Here is a 19,902-nt window from a genome sequence, read left to right as displayed (position 1 = left end):
AATCAGAAAGTAAAAAAGTCTAATTCAAAAAAAAAAAAGTCTAATTCATTTTTTCACTTTTGCTCTCTTCTGTAAGTGGGGAAAAAAAAAATCACTTGGAAATGTTACTGAAAGCTGTTAGCAAATTTGGTAAGAAAAACATAGAGAAAACAATCTGAATTTTTATCAAAAGGTAGACTAGTTTTCTCCATCTCAAAAATTTAGGAAATGCACAGAGCATTTAGAATCTCTATATACAGTCTAAAAATATTCTGTTAAGGAACAACCAATTCACAGCAACATGGTCCCAGAAAAATCAACATTTTCACAAAATGTTTTCTGACAATTAAAATGATATACACTTACATAGATATATCATTCTATTAAATATATTCACTTGATCTGACCTTAAAACCTTTCCAGAAACTAGCAATTACACAATTTTACTGCTTATATAAATACAAAAAACGAAGACATTAAAAATGTTAATAAAAGTTGTGAACAACAAAATTGCAACCTACTATAAGCCATTTTACATAATGAGAATTTATTTCATATTCTCCAGTTCTGTATCTTCCTCATGTATATATGTATATGGATAGATGTAGATACACATCCATATACATACACCTATGCTAACACAGAAATATAAGACATATAAAAGCTAGGGGAAAAGCGCTTCTATTAATGTGTCTACAGATAAATGCAAAACAAAAATCAAAAGCCAAAGCTCCCTCCATATTTAAAAATACACAGTAGACAGGGTACTTTCTCTTTAGGTTAAGTGGATACATGTTACAAAGCATTCTGAAATGCCATTTTGGGGGTGAAAAAGTGTCCTTATTGGTTCATCCATGTATATAAGAATTTGTGGAGTATTTGCTCAAAGGTTCTTCTTCTTTTCAGAGAAGAGTGGTACAGCGTTTTGGACTAAAACAATATCAATGTTTTTCAGCATTTTCTATTTTTTAGCATTCTAATATCAAAAGCAATGTGAAAAACATTGTAAGAAGTAATGCAGATTGAGTTAGGAATAAAGAAGTAATGTGGTGACTGACAATTTCAAAAATTTTATATTTATTTCAGTGTTTAAACTCAGTGCGTCTGAGAGCATGAGTTAATATGTCCTCATGCTAACTTGAAATAGCTTGAGATACCTTAAAGTGATGTAACTGCTCACCATGGTAACAAACTGCCAATACAATCTGTACATGTTAATTATATGTGGATTCAAATTTGATACTTCTTTTGTTTTGTTCTACATTTATAGAAAATTCTTAGTGTACACTGGTTTATTGTAAGGATATTTTTAAAACGTGGTGTCCTAAAAATACTGCATTTATCAAGTATCAAAAAAGCGCCAAATAGAAAACTGAAGTTTAAAAATAAAATATTCTTCATAGTTTCTTTTGAAAATATAGGAAAACTTAATCTAAAGATATGAACATGCATGAAAATATTAATTTCCTCGAAGTCTCAATTTCTCACTGCTAAAACATATAGTTTTCATATTGCATAATTTTATAGACTAATGAGTACCATTATATATGTATGTATGTATATATACATACACAAATACAAAACATATCTATAATAATCTAAGTCATCTTATCCTCAAAGACTATTCTGAAGGCAAAAAAGTTCTGCCAAATAAAATTAGAAAACTAAAGTATGCTAAAAATCTAACTAAATTGATGAGAACCAAATTGCAGCTCTAACACAATAAGCTTCAAGGCATAGAAGAGACAAAATAAAAGAATAATTTTTATGGTGAAATACATGACCAAACATGCCCAATGCTTGAGCACAGAGTTAGGAACTGCTATTTTTAAAGTGAAAAAGATAAGTATCTCAGAAGAATTAAAGTGTTATTTTAAAGGCCTCAATTCCATTCTGTTTAGGAAACTTAAATGTCAAGCTTAAGAATGAAATGAAGTTTTGACACCCATCTAAGGACAACATATTTATTAATGGTATATTAAGTAAATATTTAGTATTTACTAAGACTGAAAAACAGGTCTATGCATACACATACATGCAAATTTGTTAAGAAAACAAACCTAAGAAATCTGGGGTATATTAAAGCTGTGACTACCATGCATCATTAGGTATCCCAAAAGAATTAAATTGGACATAAAATGCATGAAATATATGCTAGTTTTACCAAGTACTCTGAGTAATGTTATATGAGAGATTCTTTCTCTCCTGCAAATCTTCAGTCCCCAAATTTAGAAAAATCAATCTACTTTCTATATGTGAACATCAATCAGCCTAAGTAGGTAGAAAGTGGTTTGTATAATTGCATGGTGACTCAAGTTGCTTCTGTAAGAATTTGATTAATATTAGCATTGTAAATATATCTTTGAATATTTCTAATGAGGTATCATTTACTTTCCTTGATATAAACTTTATCACTCAACCTCACAATGTTAAAAGACCTCATTTTTGACAAAGTAGACACCCACTCCAGTGTTCTTGCCTGGAGAATCCCAGGGAAGGGGGAGCCTGGTGGTCTTGCATCTATGGGGTCACACAGAGTTGGACACGACTGAAGTGACTTAGCAGCAGCAGCAGACAATAAAGTGTGCCTATAAATTTCAAATCACTAGTATCTATTTTTATAATAGAAGTAAACTTGCTTTCCAAAAAATTTAGGCTCTATCACAGGCATTCAAATGTTTCCCATGTCATGTGCATAAACTATTTTTCCTCTCTTTTTAAACTTATGTTTTCCCTGGTGTATGAAACATTCTACTAGCTTAATGTGCAGTTTCCAAATCTTAAAAATTTTAATTTAAAATCAGCTTTCCCCAGGTATCCTTGAACATACATCACAGTATTCATTCTCATTTAATTTTATGAGAATTTGTATTTATTTAATTGTGAACTCTAGCCAAAATAATATGATTTTTATAGCTATATTTACTTTATCCTCTTATAACTGTGGAGAAGGAAATGGCAACCCACTCCAGTGTTCTTGCCTGGAGAATCCCAGGGACGGGGGAGCCTGGTGGGCTTCCGTCTATGGGGTCACAGAGAGTCGGACACGACTGAAGTGACTCAGCAGTAGCAGCTTATAACTGTATTTACCCTTATGTCCTCACTAGATGCAGGTAGACTGAACACACAAGCATGGGCTTTGGAATTATATGGACTGGAGTTTTAGAACTAGCTCCACTACTTACTACTTATGGTCTTGGAAGAATAGTTCTCTTCTCTAATTGAAAAAATGAGAATGATACAAACTTATCAAATGGATATACTGAAAATTAAATGAGAGAATAAAGGTAAGGAGCATAAGACAGTCAGACATTATTTTAAGCAGTATGATTATACCAAATGCTAAAATTTAGCATTCAACAATGTTGAAAGTCTGCCACAAACTAAATAAAATATATAACTCTTTGGAAGAAACAAATAGGAGTAAGAGGGGATCTTAAGTGAGTCCTAACCCTTAATGAGCTTAGAAACAGAAATAAGAGGTATATAAATACAAATGGGCTAAAGAGAAGGAAAACAAACTAAGCATTATGAGTAGCTAGAGAAAGATATAAGACTTTTCTGCGTTTACAGACAAAGTGCTACCTGAGCAGGAAGGGAGAAAGTTAATTTCCCCAGTATGTAGAATCTTTCTGTCCTCAATTCATGCTTCACCCTTATTTAACTATTTATTAGTTACCAAACGCAGCATGCCTTCACAACTTTGGACATTTGATTCTCTAATGTGAAATTCCTTCACTCTGTTCTGGCAATTTTTCTTTGAAACCTCCTCAAATGTCACCTCCTAAGTGAAGCCACTCTGTAACTCATCACAACGCAACTTAACTTTGTGAATACAGTACATCTATCCCATTACACAGCGAGCACTCTAAGAACAAGAATTACACTCTTAATTATTTTGTATCCCCTCCCCTCTACCTTTCCACCCAACACCTTCTTCCCAGCTTAGTGTCTGGTACATAGTAGGGACTCATATGTTGAGTGAACAATTGGTGAAGTGATAACTAACTACAACGGATGAACAATGTCAACAGAAATTTTTGAGCCTGGCCAATTAGGAAAGTATCAGAAAAGCTGGGGGGAGGGGGAAAGGAAGCAAAAGCATTTTAGACAAATGAAATAACATAAACGGAGACTAAAATGTAATGTTAAACAGTGCATTCTAAAAGGGGCAATAAGTTCTAACAGACCTCACAAGAAAGTATCTGTATTCTTCACAGTTATCCTGATTCTTTCCACTGATTTAAAAATGGTTTTAGAAAGAACACTCATAATATGCATGTCTAATGCTATTTAATCTCTAAACAAGACCATTACTAAAGTCATATTTGAACCAAGTTAGGATGTCATTATTTTTTAAATGACATATAAGGGCTTCCCTGGTGGCTAAGACAGTAAAGAATCTGTCTGCAATGAAGGAGACCAGGGTTTGATCCCTGGGTTGGGAAGATACCCTGGAGAAGGGAAAGGCAACCCACTCCAGTATTCTTGCCTGGAGAACCCCATGGTCAGAGGAGCCTGGCGGACTACAGTCCATGGGGTCACAAAGAGTCAGACAGGACTGAGCGACTAACACTTTTACTTTCAATGACATATAAACAGAACTACTGCCAGTAAGGCCAAAATATGGCTAAAGAACGTATCTACAATGAAAACCAGGGTTCTGCAATATGAGTACAGAAACAGGACAGGGTAACAAAATCACTTTAAAGTTTATTCTAAATATGGCTGTTTATGGTAATCTTTTTAAAAAACAGATCATCAAATATTCAGTGTTCAGTTTCTAATCCCTACCCCTATTCTCCCCATCAGTTTGCTTGGATCAGGATCCAAATATGGCACATGCATTCATGTGAACACAAAATTGTTTTAACTGGAGAAAGTTGAACACGTTGACGTAAAGATTGCTCAAGGCAACTTTTTGGTACTTTTGCATCTTTTTAAGTGAGTGGCATCAGTCCTTGATAATCTCTAATTTTATTTCAAATCTGCCAGCTTTCTGTTTAACTGAATAGTTTTTACAATTGTTATCTATAATTGACAGCTGATTCATTCACCAATGAAGTATAAAAAGGCAGAGTAGGTGGCAAGTTATTTCTCCAGTAGTAAAAGAAGTAAGAGACGCAAAGGAAGCAGCAGCAAAGTACATTTCTTTAGCTGTATTAGTTTCCTGAGGGGATGAGATGGAATCATATGCTCTGTCCTGCAGAGTAAGGTACTCATGAAAAGCTTACTGACTGTCAGAGTCCTGTCCTGGTCCTGAAAATCAAAACCCTGGGAAATCAGCCTGTTCCTGCCTATGCCAGGCTCTGACTCCAGTTTTTATCTAACACCCACACTGAAGCAACTTTATACCAATTCTGTCTGAAGCCCCATGCCAGCTGTCACACATACCCTCTGTCCTCTTTGGTCACAAACATACAATGCAAATCCTTACTGAGGTCATCTACCTGTCCTCTTATTTTTATACCAGAACTGTGCTAGGCTTCTTCCTGATCCAAGAGCTAATTATTCCCATTTGCCCCATAACTTAATACTGTACCTAATGGGACCATTTCTCCGATGGTAAACAAACTCGCTTTCAAACCTCCCAGGTCAGAGTGTTGCCAGCACCTATATATGTGGATGTGGCCACATTAACGATCCATTTCATTCAATGAAACGCTCTAAGTATGAAATCAATTTCAAATATGCTACATTATCACACAAATTGCCTGTCTCCTTCCAGCTCTTTTAGTACAGTGCATTCACTATACTATTGCATTTTATTAAGTCCTCCAAGTTCCTTGGACCCTCCACTAATCCTTTCACATTTCTAATTGAAGATGCAACCCACAGCTGGTGCTCTCAATCGCTCTTTCATCAGCATCTGAAATTCCCTTTTGTCCCTATTTTCCTGTCACAGCAGCCCAGGCAGTTCTGGCCAGCACTACTGTCTGCTTTCCTGGCTCTTTTAATTCTGGAGACTCAGGGCCATGGGGGAAGAAGGGTGACTCCAGAATGGATCTATCCAGTAGTCTCACTGGGTCCTTCGTGGCACCACAATCCCCAAACAAGTAGTTTTCTTTGTCAGATCGTGCTATTTCTCTCAAATATTACTACAAATTCTTATGGCTTTTCTAAACACTCTAATATAACTCAATTGTTTTAGTCTCAGCTAATGGCTTTTCTCTCTTCTCTATGGAAATCATGGTTTCTTTCACCTCTTCTTTCTCCCTCATTCCTAAAAACTTACCTCCTGCCACACATACCATCTCCTCATTCACAGAAACAATTCACCAGTGTGCCCTCAATTCCATTTTCTCCTCCTTTTTCAGCCTTCAGATTCCTTTTCTGTATCTTTGATGCCCACCTTTTCTACCGGCATCTTTTAATTCATAAGGATCTCAAGTCACTATCATCCTTAAAATTAAGGAACCAGAAAAATCTCAGCTTTCTTAGTGATACCAGATACTCTGATGAGTTACTTACATCGAAAGAGAATTCATGTCATGTTTCAACATAAAGACAAACTATAAAATACCAAAAGTTACTTCCTTTTGCTTTCTGTCTCCAATAAAGTCAGAGATAACCCTTTCATTCACACAGCAGTGAAAAGCCATCAAGTATTTGTATGGCTCACTCCATTAACCTCCTCTCTCTCTGACCTCAAGATTGTCTGCTAAAAACGTCTCTTGGCTAGAGTTTAAAAGCATCAAGTAACAGAACATGAGGATTCCAAAATGAAGCCATGGGATTCAGAATACTTCCTGCTCATCCTTGATACCTTTGTTTATTCTCTTGTTTTATCTGTATGAATATCCTCCTCCTCCAGAAGTACCTCTTCAAATGAGCCACAAAGGAATTAGGAAAAAAATTTTTTGAAGCAGAGGACATCCTAAAGATAATTTAATCTAACGTAATGCCTTATTAGGGTCTTAAAATACACAAAACCCTATATTGGTCAAAATTTAAAATATAAACTTTAACAAAATAAACACAATGGCTACTGTAATTACTGCTTTGAAATATCATCTTCATTATCCTGAAGAATATTTGGTTACTACAATGAGAGATGGATTAAAACCATTCAAGGGAAAGATTCTAGCCCCAGATGAGGGGAAAAAAAAAAGGCAGTAGACCAAAACTCTCTATACTTTATCATGCATCTATTAGTTAAAAATATACAGACAGCTTCTTTCCCCATTGTAATATAAAACAAATACAAAGGAATAGAAAAAAGAATGTGATTAATAAATCCAAAAAGAAGTTCTATTATGTTCTTTTCAAAAGCATCATTTTGTATAACCACCCTTTTGGAGAACATTACTCTGGACTATCAAGGAGAAAAACAAACAACATAGTGACTGATTTGATAGAGTGAGCTTTTTGCACTGATTCTTTTTAAAGAAATTCGACTGTTTAAAATACTAAGGTTATTTTTAAAGTAAAAATTTATCTGTACTATTTATTAGCAGTGTTGTGTCATTAATGTCATTCTTCAACATAAAGTCAAACTAGAAAATACGAAGAGCTACTTCCTTTTGCGTTCTATCTCCAGTAAAGTCATATATTTGGTTGAGATGAAAAGGAAAAAAAAAAATCACACATTTCTGCTCAAATTATAAAGAGAGCCATGGGTTCCTATCAGAGTTAGTGACACAGCAAACTTTTGAGCACTGGCTCTAGGACTCCACTGCATCTGTCAAAGAGACTAATAGAATTCTCGCAGACTCTTGAGACTGAGCTTCAACTAGAGCACTACAGCACCGCAAGTCTAAAAATCCACCTTGTTTTAACGTGGTAGTATCATACACCAAGAAAGAAAAGATTCAAACTTTAGACGACACACAAAATTACAAAACGCCACCATAAAAAAATACATTATACATGTTTCTGAAATGAATAGTAATACTGAATGCTTAAATTTTAGTGTGGAGTTCATTCCAAACAGCAGTGTGAATAAGAAAGGAAAAAAAATGTTAACTACTCTCATAGCCACTCTCATTCCCTGTCTCCCTGGAAAGAAATCAGTAGGCCCAGTTATAATTTACTGCTTCCTCCTGTGACTATATAAGTATTAAAGGCCACCTTTATTAAACAGAAGCTCTCAGAATTCAAGCACCTGAAGTTATTTAGTTGTGGTTTACCTCAGAACTGAGAAGCCTTAATTAAAGAAAGCCCTGTAATGAGGACAGGGTACACCTATAGTCCTCTTTAACACCACCTTTTACTTACGTCAACAGGGACCAGAAGACTTTTCCCAAGATGCTGATTAAAAGAGAGGCACCAGGCTTCAGTATAACCGTTCATGTTAGGAACGTACTTCTTTATCGTCTCGTCATTGAGCCTCAGCCACGCACCGTCATCATTGTGGATCTACGGGATACAAGCAACAGAACAAGCCGTGCCCGCCTGTCACCCCGAGGAAAGCAGCAAAGTTCTGAAAGGCTCAAAGCAGGCAAATAATGGTGGACATGCAAAAAAATCTAGTTTTTGCATAAGTTAAGTGTGAGAGAACCTTTAAGGAAAAAAAACAGCAAGCCAAGCAATATGATAATTCACGTGGTGAGAGTGTAAAACACATTGTCACTTAGAAGTAAAAGCACAAAGAAGTCACACTTTGAGATAAACACTTCAATAATAAAAGTAGATGTTTCCCAAAAGAACACAAGCCTTTCTTCCCCTTAATTTAGATTTTAATAATCAGAAGTTATGTGATTGTATTATTAGAAAAATGTCCTGTCCAAAGTTAAGTGATACAATAAACACATACAAAAACAAATAACGTTTTAAAAGTTCAAGAAAAACTATTCGTTTTCACTGAATTCTCATACTAGGTCTGACTAGCATGTTAACTTTTATGCTAAAAATATAATTTTAGTTGTTTATTGATAAAGAAAAATAAATGCAATGTTTGAAACTCAATGAACAGAATTTTGAAATTCTGTGAAACAATTTTCCAAACACTACCCAAACTGCTTAAAACATTCTCACAAAAAATTCAGTAACCTTATATCATGCAAACAGTGCAAAATTTTTCATCCAAAATTTATTACCGAGTGTTTCTTTACAAATTACCTCATCAATGAAAGTGATGGTTCCATTGACCTTCACTATGCCTATCTGCTCACTCTGAAGGGAAGGGTGGCTACGGATACGGAGCCCTGCACTGTCCTTGGCCACAAATTTTCGAACCTGAGAAAGGCAAAGACAGACAGATGAAACAGGGAAATCATGGAAGGGAGACCTTATAAGTGGTAAGAGATAAACAGAGTTGAAAGTATGATTCTGAGAAAGCTTCCAAAATTATTTGTAGCTGGTCTTCTTGTGCAAATAACAATGGCTTATTTGTAACAATAAGAGAACATTTTTAAGTATAAAACTGTAAATTATTGAAAAAAAATAGAAAATTATTTGTATATTGATAAGTTCTTTTCTAAACTTTGAAGACATATGATAAAAAGGAAAAAAGAGCCTTTTTTTTTCCTTTTAGGAAGGTATGATATAAATTCTATTACCCATCTCTCTTTTTTAAAATAAGTAAGTAGTTTACTAAAATTCCTACAGCACTTACTCTTTAGATGTTAGGAAATGAATTTAACAGCACAGGATACTTTAATCTTGACAACTTACACACTTTAATGTCAATAGACGTTTCGTTAATTGTAAACTTTCAATAACAGGAAGTACACAGGGTCTATAAATTACTATAGCATTATACAAAGAAACCAAAAAGTACAGTTGTATACTTGAATTACCATGAACTAGTCTTGAAGTTTATTTAGGAATACTTAGAATTCAAATATTGAAATAAGGAAAGTATTAGACGTTGGATGGCCACCTTGAAGCATCAATGAAGAAAATTAATAAATTTCAGACTGATTCATGTTCTGATTTCATTCTCCCCTAACCTTATTTGGTTGAGGCTCAGTCTTTGGTTTGACCAGCTGAGTTCCTGGTGGTATCATTCCTTTTGGTGGGTCTTTTACTTTGACTTCTAGGCCAGCATCTGTAAAAGGAAGGGAACTGTAACATTTGAGAATATATAAGGGAGGGAAGACCTTTAAACTAACTTCATATACATTCACAGGCTGTTTTAGACAATTAAAATATCTGAATTCTGTCCTTCAAGGTAATTAATATTTAACAGCTAAAAAATAGACGAGTACTTGGAAAAACGACTGTGAGATTCCAAAGGGGAGTCTCAGGGATTCAGGAAAAGAGGAGGGGCTATAGACTATATTAAATAATACTGAAAATTTTAAAATAACAAAAAAAGGAACCCTCGTGTGATTGAACATTATCTCGTAATGAGATATACCAGTCATCATCTATACCAGTCATCTCATGAGTAACAGGCAGCACAGCTTCGTTTACAAGCTGGGACTCTCATGTTAGACTTGATCGTTCCTAATTCTGTCATTAACTGTCTGACTCTTTAAGAACAGCACCTATTTCACTGAGCTGTGAAATGTGAGAATGAAATGATTTTAAAAATATAGACTATATAAGATTGTATAAAAATTTTGATATATATTAAATACTCAATGAATGTTAGCTATTATCATCATCATTATTCTAATGAAACTTGTCCTTGCCTACAGTCAAGCAAGGTCCTAGCCTACTATCAGTTTGGTCACCTCTGGGGAAAGTTGAGTTAAGAAGTTAGGGAAGAAAATGAATGGTTCTAAGTGACTAGGAATCTTTTTCTTCAATGTCGTTCCAGAAAATACATATGAATATAAGTGGATTTTTCTTATTTATGTTAGTTTTCTTTACCCACTATTAGCAAAGATTAAACCGTTCTTGACTGTCTCCACTTCTGAACTTCTGTAATTTGTATCCCTTGCACGTCACTACTTACATTTTACTTCCTGTGATTTTGTTTGCCCCCTTTATCTTGCAATCATCAGTAAGCTGTTCACTTGACAGCAACTGTCTTATCTAGAACAATGTTTCACTTAGAACCAACAGAAGTTTGCTGAACTAAAGGCTTTAAGGATACTCTGAGATAAAAGAGTACAGCAAAAGGCTGCTGCTAAAGGTGTCTAGGATGGTACAGATGAATCTGATATATCTAATCCTACGGTTGTTCTTTAGTTGCTAAGTTGGGCCTGGCTCTTTGGCAACCCAATGGACTGTAGAATGCCAGGTGTCTCTGTCCATGGGATTTCTCAGGCAAGAATACTGAAGTGGGTTGCCACTTCCTACTCCAGGGGATCAAACCCATCTCTCCTGCACTGGCAGATGGATTCTTTACCACTTTGTTACCTGGGAAGCCCCAATCCTACAGTTACACTACGTTTAATGTATATTCTATACATCTACAGTTACATCAAGGTAAAGCCCCTCTTTATCTTCCCTGTAAAAACTAAAGTTTCCCAAAGGGTATTTTGGTGGAATGTTAGAACAGTATTACTTTTATCTCTACCCTCTCTCTCTCTCTTCTCTACATGAAAGGGTTTCATGATAAGTTATTAAATGAATTGAGAGGATTTTTAATTTCAGGAAGTCTTAAAATTCCAAATATGATAATATGAGTTGCACGAATATCTAAGATGAGACTACAGTATATGGGGCACTCTAAATCTACCTGATCACAGGAACCCATCTGCTTGAGGAGCATTAGAAAACGTAAGTGTTATAAGGAATCCATATTGATAAACTTTTTAGAGCTTTCTTGTCCAACTGCTGTCCAAGTATATGGATAATTTAAAAATAAAGAGTAGAGAAATATTAATACCCAAGGGAAAGGTAACATATTTTTCAAAGTTAGTGGAAGGTAAAGAAACTCATTCTTTCAACAAGTATTTACTGAGCACCCACTGTGTTCCAGGCACCGAACCACACTGGGAGATCCAAAGATGAAAGAGGCCTGCTCACAGCCAGGAGAGGAAGACGTACCATGACGGGGAGACGAGGCGTGCATGTGGTTACAGGGCAGCACGGAGGAGATGGAACCTGACTAGGCACATTAGGGAACGCAGGAAGGCAGTCATGAGGGCTACAGTGACCCATAAATTATTACAAAATGTTAAGACCTTACAAATGCACATATTAAGTACTCATTATTAAGGAGGACAGGATGCTCCCTACAAGTTAGGAAGTCCATGTCTGTGATACATGGACAAGGGCAAGCTAGAACAGAAAGAGGATTCTGATTCTGGTTCTTTACACTGAGTAACTCACAACTTTAGAAAAATACCTATTTCAATGCCATCGATGGTAACATGAATAGTGTAGAGCCCAATAGCCCCTGGAGTCCAGTTGGCACAGTAAGTGCCATCATTATTGACACGAATCAGCATATTCTCACTGGGTCTGAAAGGGAACAAGATGGATACTGGAATATTTACTTCGGTTAAACAGCTGACATCATGAACATGTATCAGCAAACATTAAATTTCTGATTATATTATCACAATGAATAGCAATCTTACTGCCCTGTCATAGTATGTTTTCCTACTCTCCATGATTAAATTCACTCTTTCTTCCTCACCACAAACCTCCAGCACCCCTCTTTCTGACTCTCAGCTGATTATGACCTCATCAGTTTCTTCCATTGAAAAACATAAGCAATCAGATACAACCTTAAGGTTGCAATTACATTAAATCTACTTTCCTCTACCTCCTGGTATAATGGAAGGAATGCTCTGGGTCTTGTCCAATGCCAGCCCCTCCATTTGTGCTATGGGTCTCATTCACTCAACACTTCAGTGACATAATTATCTTGCTCTCTTTTGTTCATCATTAACTTCTCCCACTTTACTGGATCATTTGTTTCACTTCTATAAAAACTTCAGAATGTCCCATCTTAAACACCTCCCCTTGATACTATCCCTTTCCCTAATACAGTCTCATGTCTCTTTCCCCATTGACAGCAAAACTTACCTAAACAGTTGCCAACAACCACTCTCCATTTCCTCACTTCCCATTCTCTTCCAACGCTTATCTTAACTATGCTTTTGCTCCCTATACTTCCTTGCAATTGTGTCACAGTCACCAATGTCCACCATGTCCCCAAATTCAGTGGCTCTTTCTTCATCTTCAGCAATCTCTCAGTGGCATTTGATAATTTACAACTCCTACTTTTTTGAAAAGCCTCTTTGCTTCTGCAACATTCTTCTGATTTTTCTTGTATCTCACTGGGCACTCTTTCTAAGTGTTCTGTTGGCTCTCTCTTTTCTGACAACTTGGACTGCCCCGGGATTTAGGTCTAGGTCTCCTATTTTCTTTCAGCATCATCTCTGCGGTTGATCATTCATCAATTTTAAATACCATATCTATGAAGATGATCAAAAATTTATTTCTCTTCTGAATTTCAAACTAGTATTTCCCGTTGCCCTGGGAATATCCCCTAATGAGCAAATAAAACAGTTGGCCAAAAAACATGCTTCAATTTGGAGTTAACAGAATTACTCACAGCTTAAAACAGAGTTCTCATAACCAAGTTTCATAACAAGTGCAACATATATTAAAATCACTCTGCCACTTCATTAGGTGATGGAGAGAAGGAAATAAAAACAGAAAAAACAAGCCAATTTACATACTTTTAGATATTAGTTATTCCTGTATTACCTTAGTATTACATAACATATTGGCAGTATTTACAATTCAATATAAATACATGCTTCCTGCAAATCTACACATTATAAAACCTGTTGTAAATCTCTACTGGGAATTCTAAAATTCTATAAAATATTTCCTTAATATACAAGAAAGTTGGAATGCATGGTGATCTTAGTTATAAGCAGCTGACATGTCTTGGCTAAGCTTTGAGGAAATGATCCTCACCTCTTAGGAGTTGGTGATGCAAAACGCAGTTCTTCAAATGAGTAATTTTCATAAACCTTTAAGAAAGAGACCATCAAGAATCACAAAATCATTAGAAACATTCTTAACTAATGCAGTAACAGAACACTCAATAAATGGTACTGAGACAACTGGTTATCCACACAGGAGAAAAAGAAAAAAACTCAATTAACTATATCACACCATCTACAAAAATAAATTCCAAGTGTGTTAAAGACCTACATGTAACAAACGAAACATCAACAAATTCAGAAGAAGAAAAGGATATGTTTTGAGCACATTAAAATTTTAAATTTATCCAAGGACACCATAAAGAAATGGCAAATATCAGCCTTCACCTGAAAGGGATTTGTGATTCATTTAACCAAAATGGTATACAAAGTCATAATACATAGAGAACAAATTAATATAAAAGAGAGAAACAACACAAGAGAAAGGTAAGTAAGTCAAGTCACTGAAGAGGAAATCTGAAAGGCCAATAAACACTTAAAAAGTTATTCAACTGAACCAAGAATCAAGGAGATGAAAATGAAAACAAGATAATCGTATCACAGTCATCAAATTGTGTTGGTGAGAACCAGATGCTGGTGAGAACATGAAGCACCTAACATTTTGACACACAGCTCATGGGCCTATAAATTTTTGCAATATTTAATAGAGTTGAAGACAAGTATGTTCTACAATCCAGTAACTCTACTTCTAGATATGTATCTTAGAGAAACTCTTGTTCGTGTACAAAAGGGAGTATAGACAGTTATTTGTGAATGTTTGATATAAGAAAATCCCCTTTCCTGAAATAAGAATATCTCAAAGAGACAGTTTGGGAATGGTATTCTGTAACTTCCCTATCCTGGGCTTCTCAGAACATTCCTAAAATACTGAATTCAGTCCTGGTAACTAGATTTTCAAAAGAAATTATACAAACCTAAGTATGCTACCAGGAAACTAAAGGAATGCCCAGAGAGGTAAGGAGGCAAGAAGTTAAATTCTTTAAAAAGTTGAATGAGAATGTTTAACTTCAAATTCTTTAATAGTCAAAACTATTAGATTTTTAGTCCCTTTATTTCTGCAACCTCAATCATCTCAAATTCTACTTTGTTTTAGTCACCTGCACTGAAAGTCACGGACCTGTGACATTACTTGCTCAGTTTTCCGCCTCTGTAACTCCTGTTTCTATTCTTAGACTTCTAGTCCTTCTCACCTCCGCAGAGTTCTCTCTGAATCCACTTTTATTTTCCTTTCCAAATGAGCTGGATTCCACTGACCTTTCTTTAACCACCAGATGCTCAACTCCCTTCTTAGTCACTGTTTCTTTGTTGAATTATCTGGGACAACATCCATGCCGAATCAATCTAAATGATTATGATCATTTTTTTTTCATGTTCATAAGACTCATACTACATTGCTAATATAGGATCTTCAGTTTCAACTGATTCTCCAAGGAGGGCTGATAAATCTTTTCTGATCACTTTTTCCTCATTCTGTACAATAACTATTTCATTTTTCCCCCTTTGTTTGAAAATCTTGATCCTAAGATTCATCACTCCCATCTCCAATCTAAGACATATAATTGCTATCATAAACAGTCCCATGGCCACACAACCTACAAACTTATTCGCAATTGATTATTTTATTTTCCCTCTCCTGGTACAGTGAAAGAGGTAATAGTTCTCTTATTTACAGCCAATCCCTCCACCTAAGCTACAGAACTATTTTTATCTCTTGGAGTATCTTCATTGTCCCTTCTCAAACGTCTCCTAATCAGTACTAAAAGATGTCTTTCTATATTCAATCTCAAGACTCTAAAGCCTTATGTCAATTCTCTTTCCTGTCTCTTTTTATAGCCAAACATCTTGAAAGACTAATGTACACTCATTTTGTCTTTAGCTATTCTCACCTCTTTTTAAAATTTTTTAAAAATTTATTTTTTAATTGAAGGATAATTGCTTTACAGAATTTTGTTGTTTTCTGTCAAATCCCAACATGAATCAGTGATAGGTATACATATGTCCCCTCCCTCTTGAACATCCCTCCCATCTCCCTTCCCATCTCACCCCTCTAGATTGATACTATTTTCACCTTCTCTTCACTGCAATTTAATTAACCAACTATCTCTCTAAAGCTGCTCCTGTCAAGATCACTGTTAGATCCTTTTCAAAACTTCACTTCTGCAGCAAAACATCATCAATCCTCCTTTATACGTTTTCTGTGACTTACAAGCCATGGCATAAGGCAGTTGGGGTAGTAGTTAGGAGATTAAATCTGGAACCGACTCCCTGGCATTTGGGTGCCCTTTCACAACTTACTCAACCTCTCTCTGCTTCGGTTTCCTCATATGTAAAATGGGAAAAAAAAACCAGCGATGTACTGGGTTGTTATGAGACTTAAATGAGTCACCATATGCACCGTAGTGGTAAAAGGGCCAAAGGTAAGAATCGGCGTCCTAGTTTATACTAGCCCCCCGGCTGGTGTTCTTGCAACTATTTTGTTTCCCGTCTCCATTTTTTTTTAATCTAGTAAGTCAACATTTCTCAAAGTGTAGCTTTTGAATATGAATCATTCTGCATACGTTTTATACATACAAATTTTGGAACCTCTTTTTTAGACCTTCTGAATCTAAATCTTCGGATGATAGGAAAATCTCCTTTTTAAGTAAGTGCTCCTGGTGATTCTGATGTGGACAGAAGTTTGAGCATCATCATTACTGATGTTTCTCAGGACCCTGTCCTGGAACTTCTCTCTTCTCACCACGTTAGATAGACATCGTCTACTTCCATAATTTATGAGTAATTCAAGTACTCATGATTCTCCAATTCTTTTCATGAGGTAAGACTGTGATCACGTCGGGTTTGTAGTTTCAGCTTCTTTTTATCTATCTTCAGATGGATATTTCAGCAGTATCTAAAACCACATCCAACGCTGAATCTATTACCCTCCTCAACCAAAAACTGCCCCTTCTCCAATATTATCACTCTTACTACTCAAGCTCAAAATGTGAACTTCAGTTTTTATTTCCTTCCTCTTTCTCTTTTCAGCATCCCCATTAGCCACCAAGTCTTACTTATCCTAAAAATCTCCAGAATCTATACTGACTGACAACTCACTAGTCCAAGGGATGAGCATATCTCACCAGATTAAGTCAGCAGTCTCCTAAACAGACTTAAACCAAACCATGTCTCTTGATTACCCACCCAATTACATTCTCCATATTCCACCATAATCTTTATAAAACCAAAAATTATGTCATTCCTTCAAATGAGAGCCCACAATGGCTCACACTGCTCTCTGAAAATAGCATAATTCCTAACTTTGATTTCAAATAATGACCACCCTGATAATTTAGATTAGCACTGCCTCTAAAGGTTAACTAAAAAAATGAGACAAAAATTTTAAAAAATCTGTCTAAAAGCCTCAAGTCCAAAGAGGGAAGAAACCCAAAGAGATAAGCCTAACATTTGGAAGAACCCAAAGCTGAAGGGGGCCTCAATAATAAGCTCAGGGTCCTGAAGGGCTATGGCCTAGGAATAATGGTAATTTGAAAATACACAAGCATTTTCACAGGAACTGAAATGTTTGCTACATAAATGAATGGTAAAAAATAAAACTTTTCTGGGAAGTAAAATAAATTACCTTCATCATTGTTATGGCAATATATCGAGCCTCCTTCACTATCATGGGTTCATACGAAACATCCAGCTTTGGGGATGCCAGTCCGCCAAAGGTCATGTCAGTATTAGAAGATGCAGGTGGTACTGCAGGACTGCCAGGAATCCTCTGAGGTTTCTTCACTTGCTCTTGTTGTAAAGATGTTTTTTTCTGAGAAACAGGAACAGCTTTCACTTCCACCTAACCAAGATATTATAAAAAACCAAATGCCATTACTATATAACTGTCCATGACACATCAAAAGAAGCAATTTACAACTTTAAACTGGCAATTCTGTAAGTTTTATGTTACCACTTGTCCCTCTTGGACATTCCTTTTAAAGACTATTTAACAGTGCCAAATGATTATGAAAAATGCGTCTCAACAGGGTTCCTGAACACAGTGCAAAAGAGAGGCTTTGTTTTGGGGAATAAATAATCACAAATATCAAAACAAAATAAAAACATGTGCCACCATTAATAACATCTAGGAAAGGATAGCAAAATGTATCTACATTCTTGCTGGGATTACTTTCCAGTAACCTTCACATATTTTAAAGCACTAAATTCAACTTTAGCTACACTGTTCTGCAAAGAAAAAGTACTCCACTGACAGATGTCTTACAAATTAACAGATAATAAAGCAACTTTTATACCTGAAACTTAAAGATGTTTATTTACTTTGCAGAAAGAGTACTATTAGGTAGTTCTGTCACCAACATGAACTATGAGGGCCAAGCAATCTAATTAAACTTTCCAACTCAGTTTCTTCAACAATAAAATGGGCTATCTTTTATCTGCTTTACTGTAGAGATGCAAAGAACAGAATTCCTAAGGCGTGTGAAAACACTGAAAGCACAAACTGCCTCATAAACAATACTCAGAAGTACCTTCCAAGAATTATAACAAAACATTACATTGTTATTTGCTATGCACTGGCAAAAAACACTTGGTCCCTAGGCAACCAAAGTTACCAACGATTTAAAGACCATTTTAGCTCTTCATCAATCTGAGGGTCACCCAAAGTTTCTTCTGTTCTTTTCAGATACTATTTCTGTGGCTGGCAAGAACAGGTAATTCAACAAGAGGATCTTCACAGAAATAGAAAGAAATGCATAAATGACAGTGATAATATTACTTAAGTAATTGAGAGACATCCCAGGAACGTGGATTGTTCTTATCAGTGTCATTATAAGTAGTGTCATTATAAATAGTTCTGAGACCCTCACTGTCTACATAAAGTGCAAGAAGCAAACATGCTTCACTAAATAACCACAATCCTTAGTTGGAGTTACAAGAAATCAGTATTTGGATTGACATCATGCTCTGGAAATATTAAAAACCCATCTGACTTTTTTAAAACACAGAAGTTTAAAGATAAATAGTAAAATTGTTCAGCTCATATACACTGCCACCATTAAAAGCTTTAAACTTAAATGTAACAAAGGGAAAAAAAAGTAAATGCTTCCAAATTTTAAGAATTTTATTTTAAATTATGGCTACTACTTTCATATATATTATTTTGATTTAATACTTCTTCAAACAACTATATTTACCCTCAGGAAATTAACAGTAGTAGTACATCTGTCTATATACCACCAACTTGGAAATAAATCAATAAATAATTTCATACTCTATGAGTACTGAGATAAAAAATGATAACCATTCTGCTTTCTTTTATAAACTGTCTTCTTTGTAAAATCTGTTATTCTTTTATTTCTTATGCAATTTTCTCTTTTTACTAAGCACAATTTCCTTATCATTTTTATAAGTTAAAAAATATCAGTAACAGTTTCTGTTTTAAAAAAGCAATTTGGATCTCAAAAAATATTATCTGTAAACCAACTTTAAGGTTCCAAATAATTGATTACTACTCTATCAGGATAATTCAGGAGTTTCTGATAAGTCTAAAATATCCTGAAAATTTCATGCGCTGACAGGCTGAAAATGAAACATACTGAATTTTGTTTTCAGCTAATATGATAATGTGGTATCAATAAATTTAACATCAATAGGCATGCAAATCACTTTTCCTAAATAGTATTTATTGGAGTTTCCTAGAATATGCTTTCTATATTATAGATAAATCTGATATGAATCTGAGTATATTAAGAGGCTTCAGGATTCTTGTCCTCAAGAAGCAGACTATACGGGCATAAAAAAAGAGAAGTAATGAAAGAGAAGGAATTCCCTGTGGTCCAGTGGTTAAGAATCAGTGCTTTCACTACCACGGGCCTGGGTTCAAGACCTGAACCTGGGATCTAAGATCCCACAAGCCACACAGCACAGACAAAAACAAACACAAATAAATAAAAAAGAAAGGAAATGGGGGAGAGAGAGAGTTCACGTGGCTAAAAAAGAACCCAAAGAGGAGAACAAAAAAGATAAAGCATAAAGTCTGACTCTGAAATATGAGATGTAAACAGCCCAGATACTAAAATGCAGCAAGAGACAATAAAAGGTACAAAAGATGAAACATAAGAAA

General features: G+C 35.3%; 1 protein-coding gene across 11 annotated transcripts in view; it reads right to left on the bottom strand.

Annotated features, from left to right (window-relative positions):
* The window catches only part of MYCBP2 (MYC binding protein 2), a 277,882-nt gene that overhangs the window by 69,343 nt on the left and 188,637 nt on the right, over positions 1-19,902 (bottom strand). For all 11 annotated transcript variants that reach the window (XM_088842669.1, XM_088842670.1, XM_088842671.1 and 8 more), the window contains 6 exons: positions 17,404-17,619; positions 13,756-13,811; positions 12,167-12,282; positions 9,873-9,970; positions 9,040-9,156; positions 8,197-8,337 (listed from right to left, as the gene is read on the bottom strand). In XM_088842669.1, the coding sequence (XP_088698795.1) occupies positions 8,197-8,337; positions 9,040-9,156; positions 9,873-9,970; positions 12,167-12,282; positions 13,756-13,811; positions 17,404-17,619 (744 nt within the window). The remainder of the gene's footprint in view (positions 1-8,196; positions 8,338-9,039; positions 9,157-9,872; positions 9,971-12,166; positions 12,283-13,755; positions 13,812-17,403; positions 17,620-19,902) is intronic.

Source organism: Moschus berezovskii, chromosome 13 (genome assembly GCF_049115385.1).
Source record: "Moschus berezovskii isolate FMDL1 chromosome 13, NW_MosBer_1.0, whole genome shotgun sequence".
NCBI classification, from domain to species: Eukaryota; Metazoa; Chordata; class Mammalia; order Artiodactyla; family Moschidae; genus Moschus; species Moschus berezovskii.
This window is presented reverse-complemented; position numbering and strand designations above follow the sequence as displayed.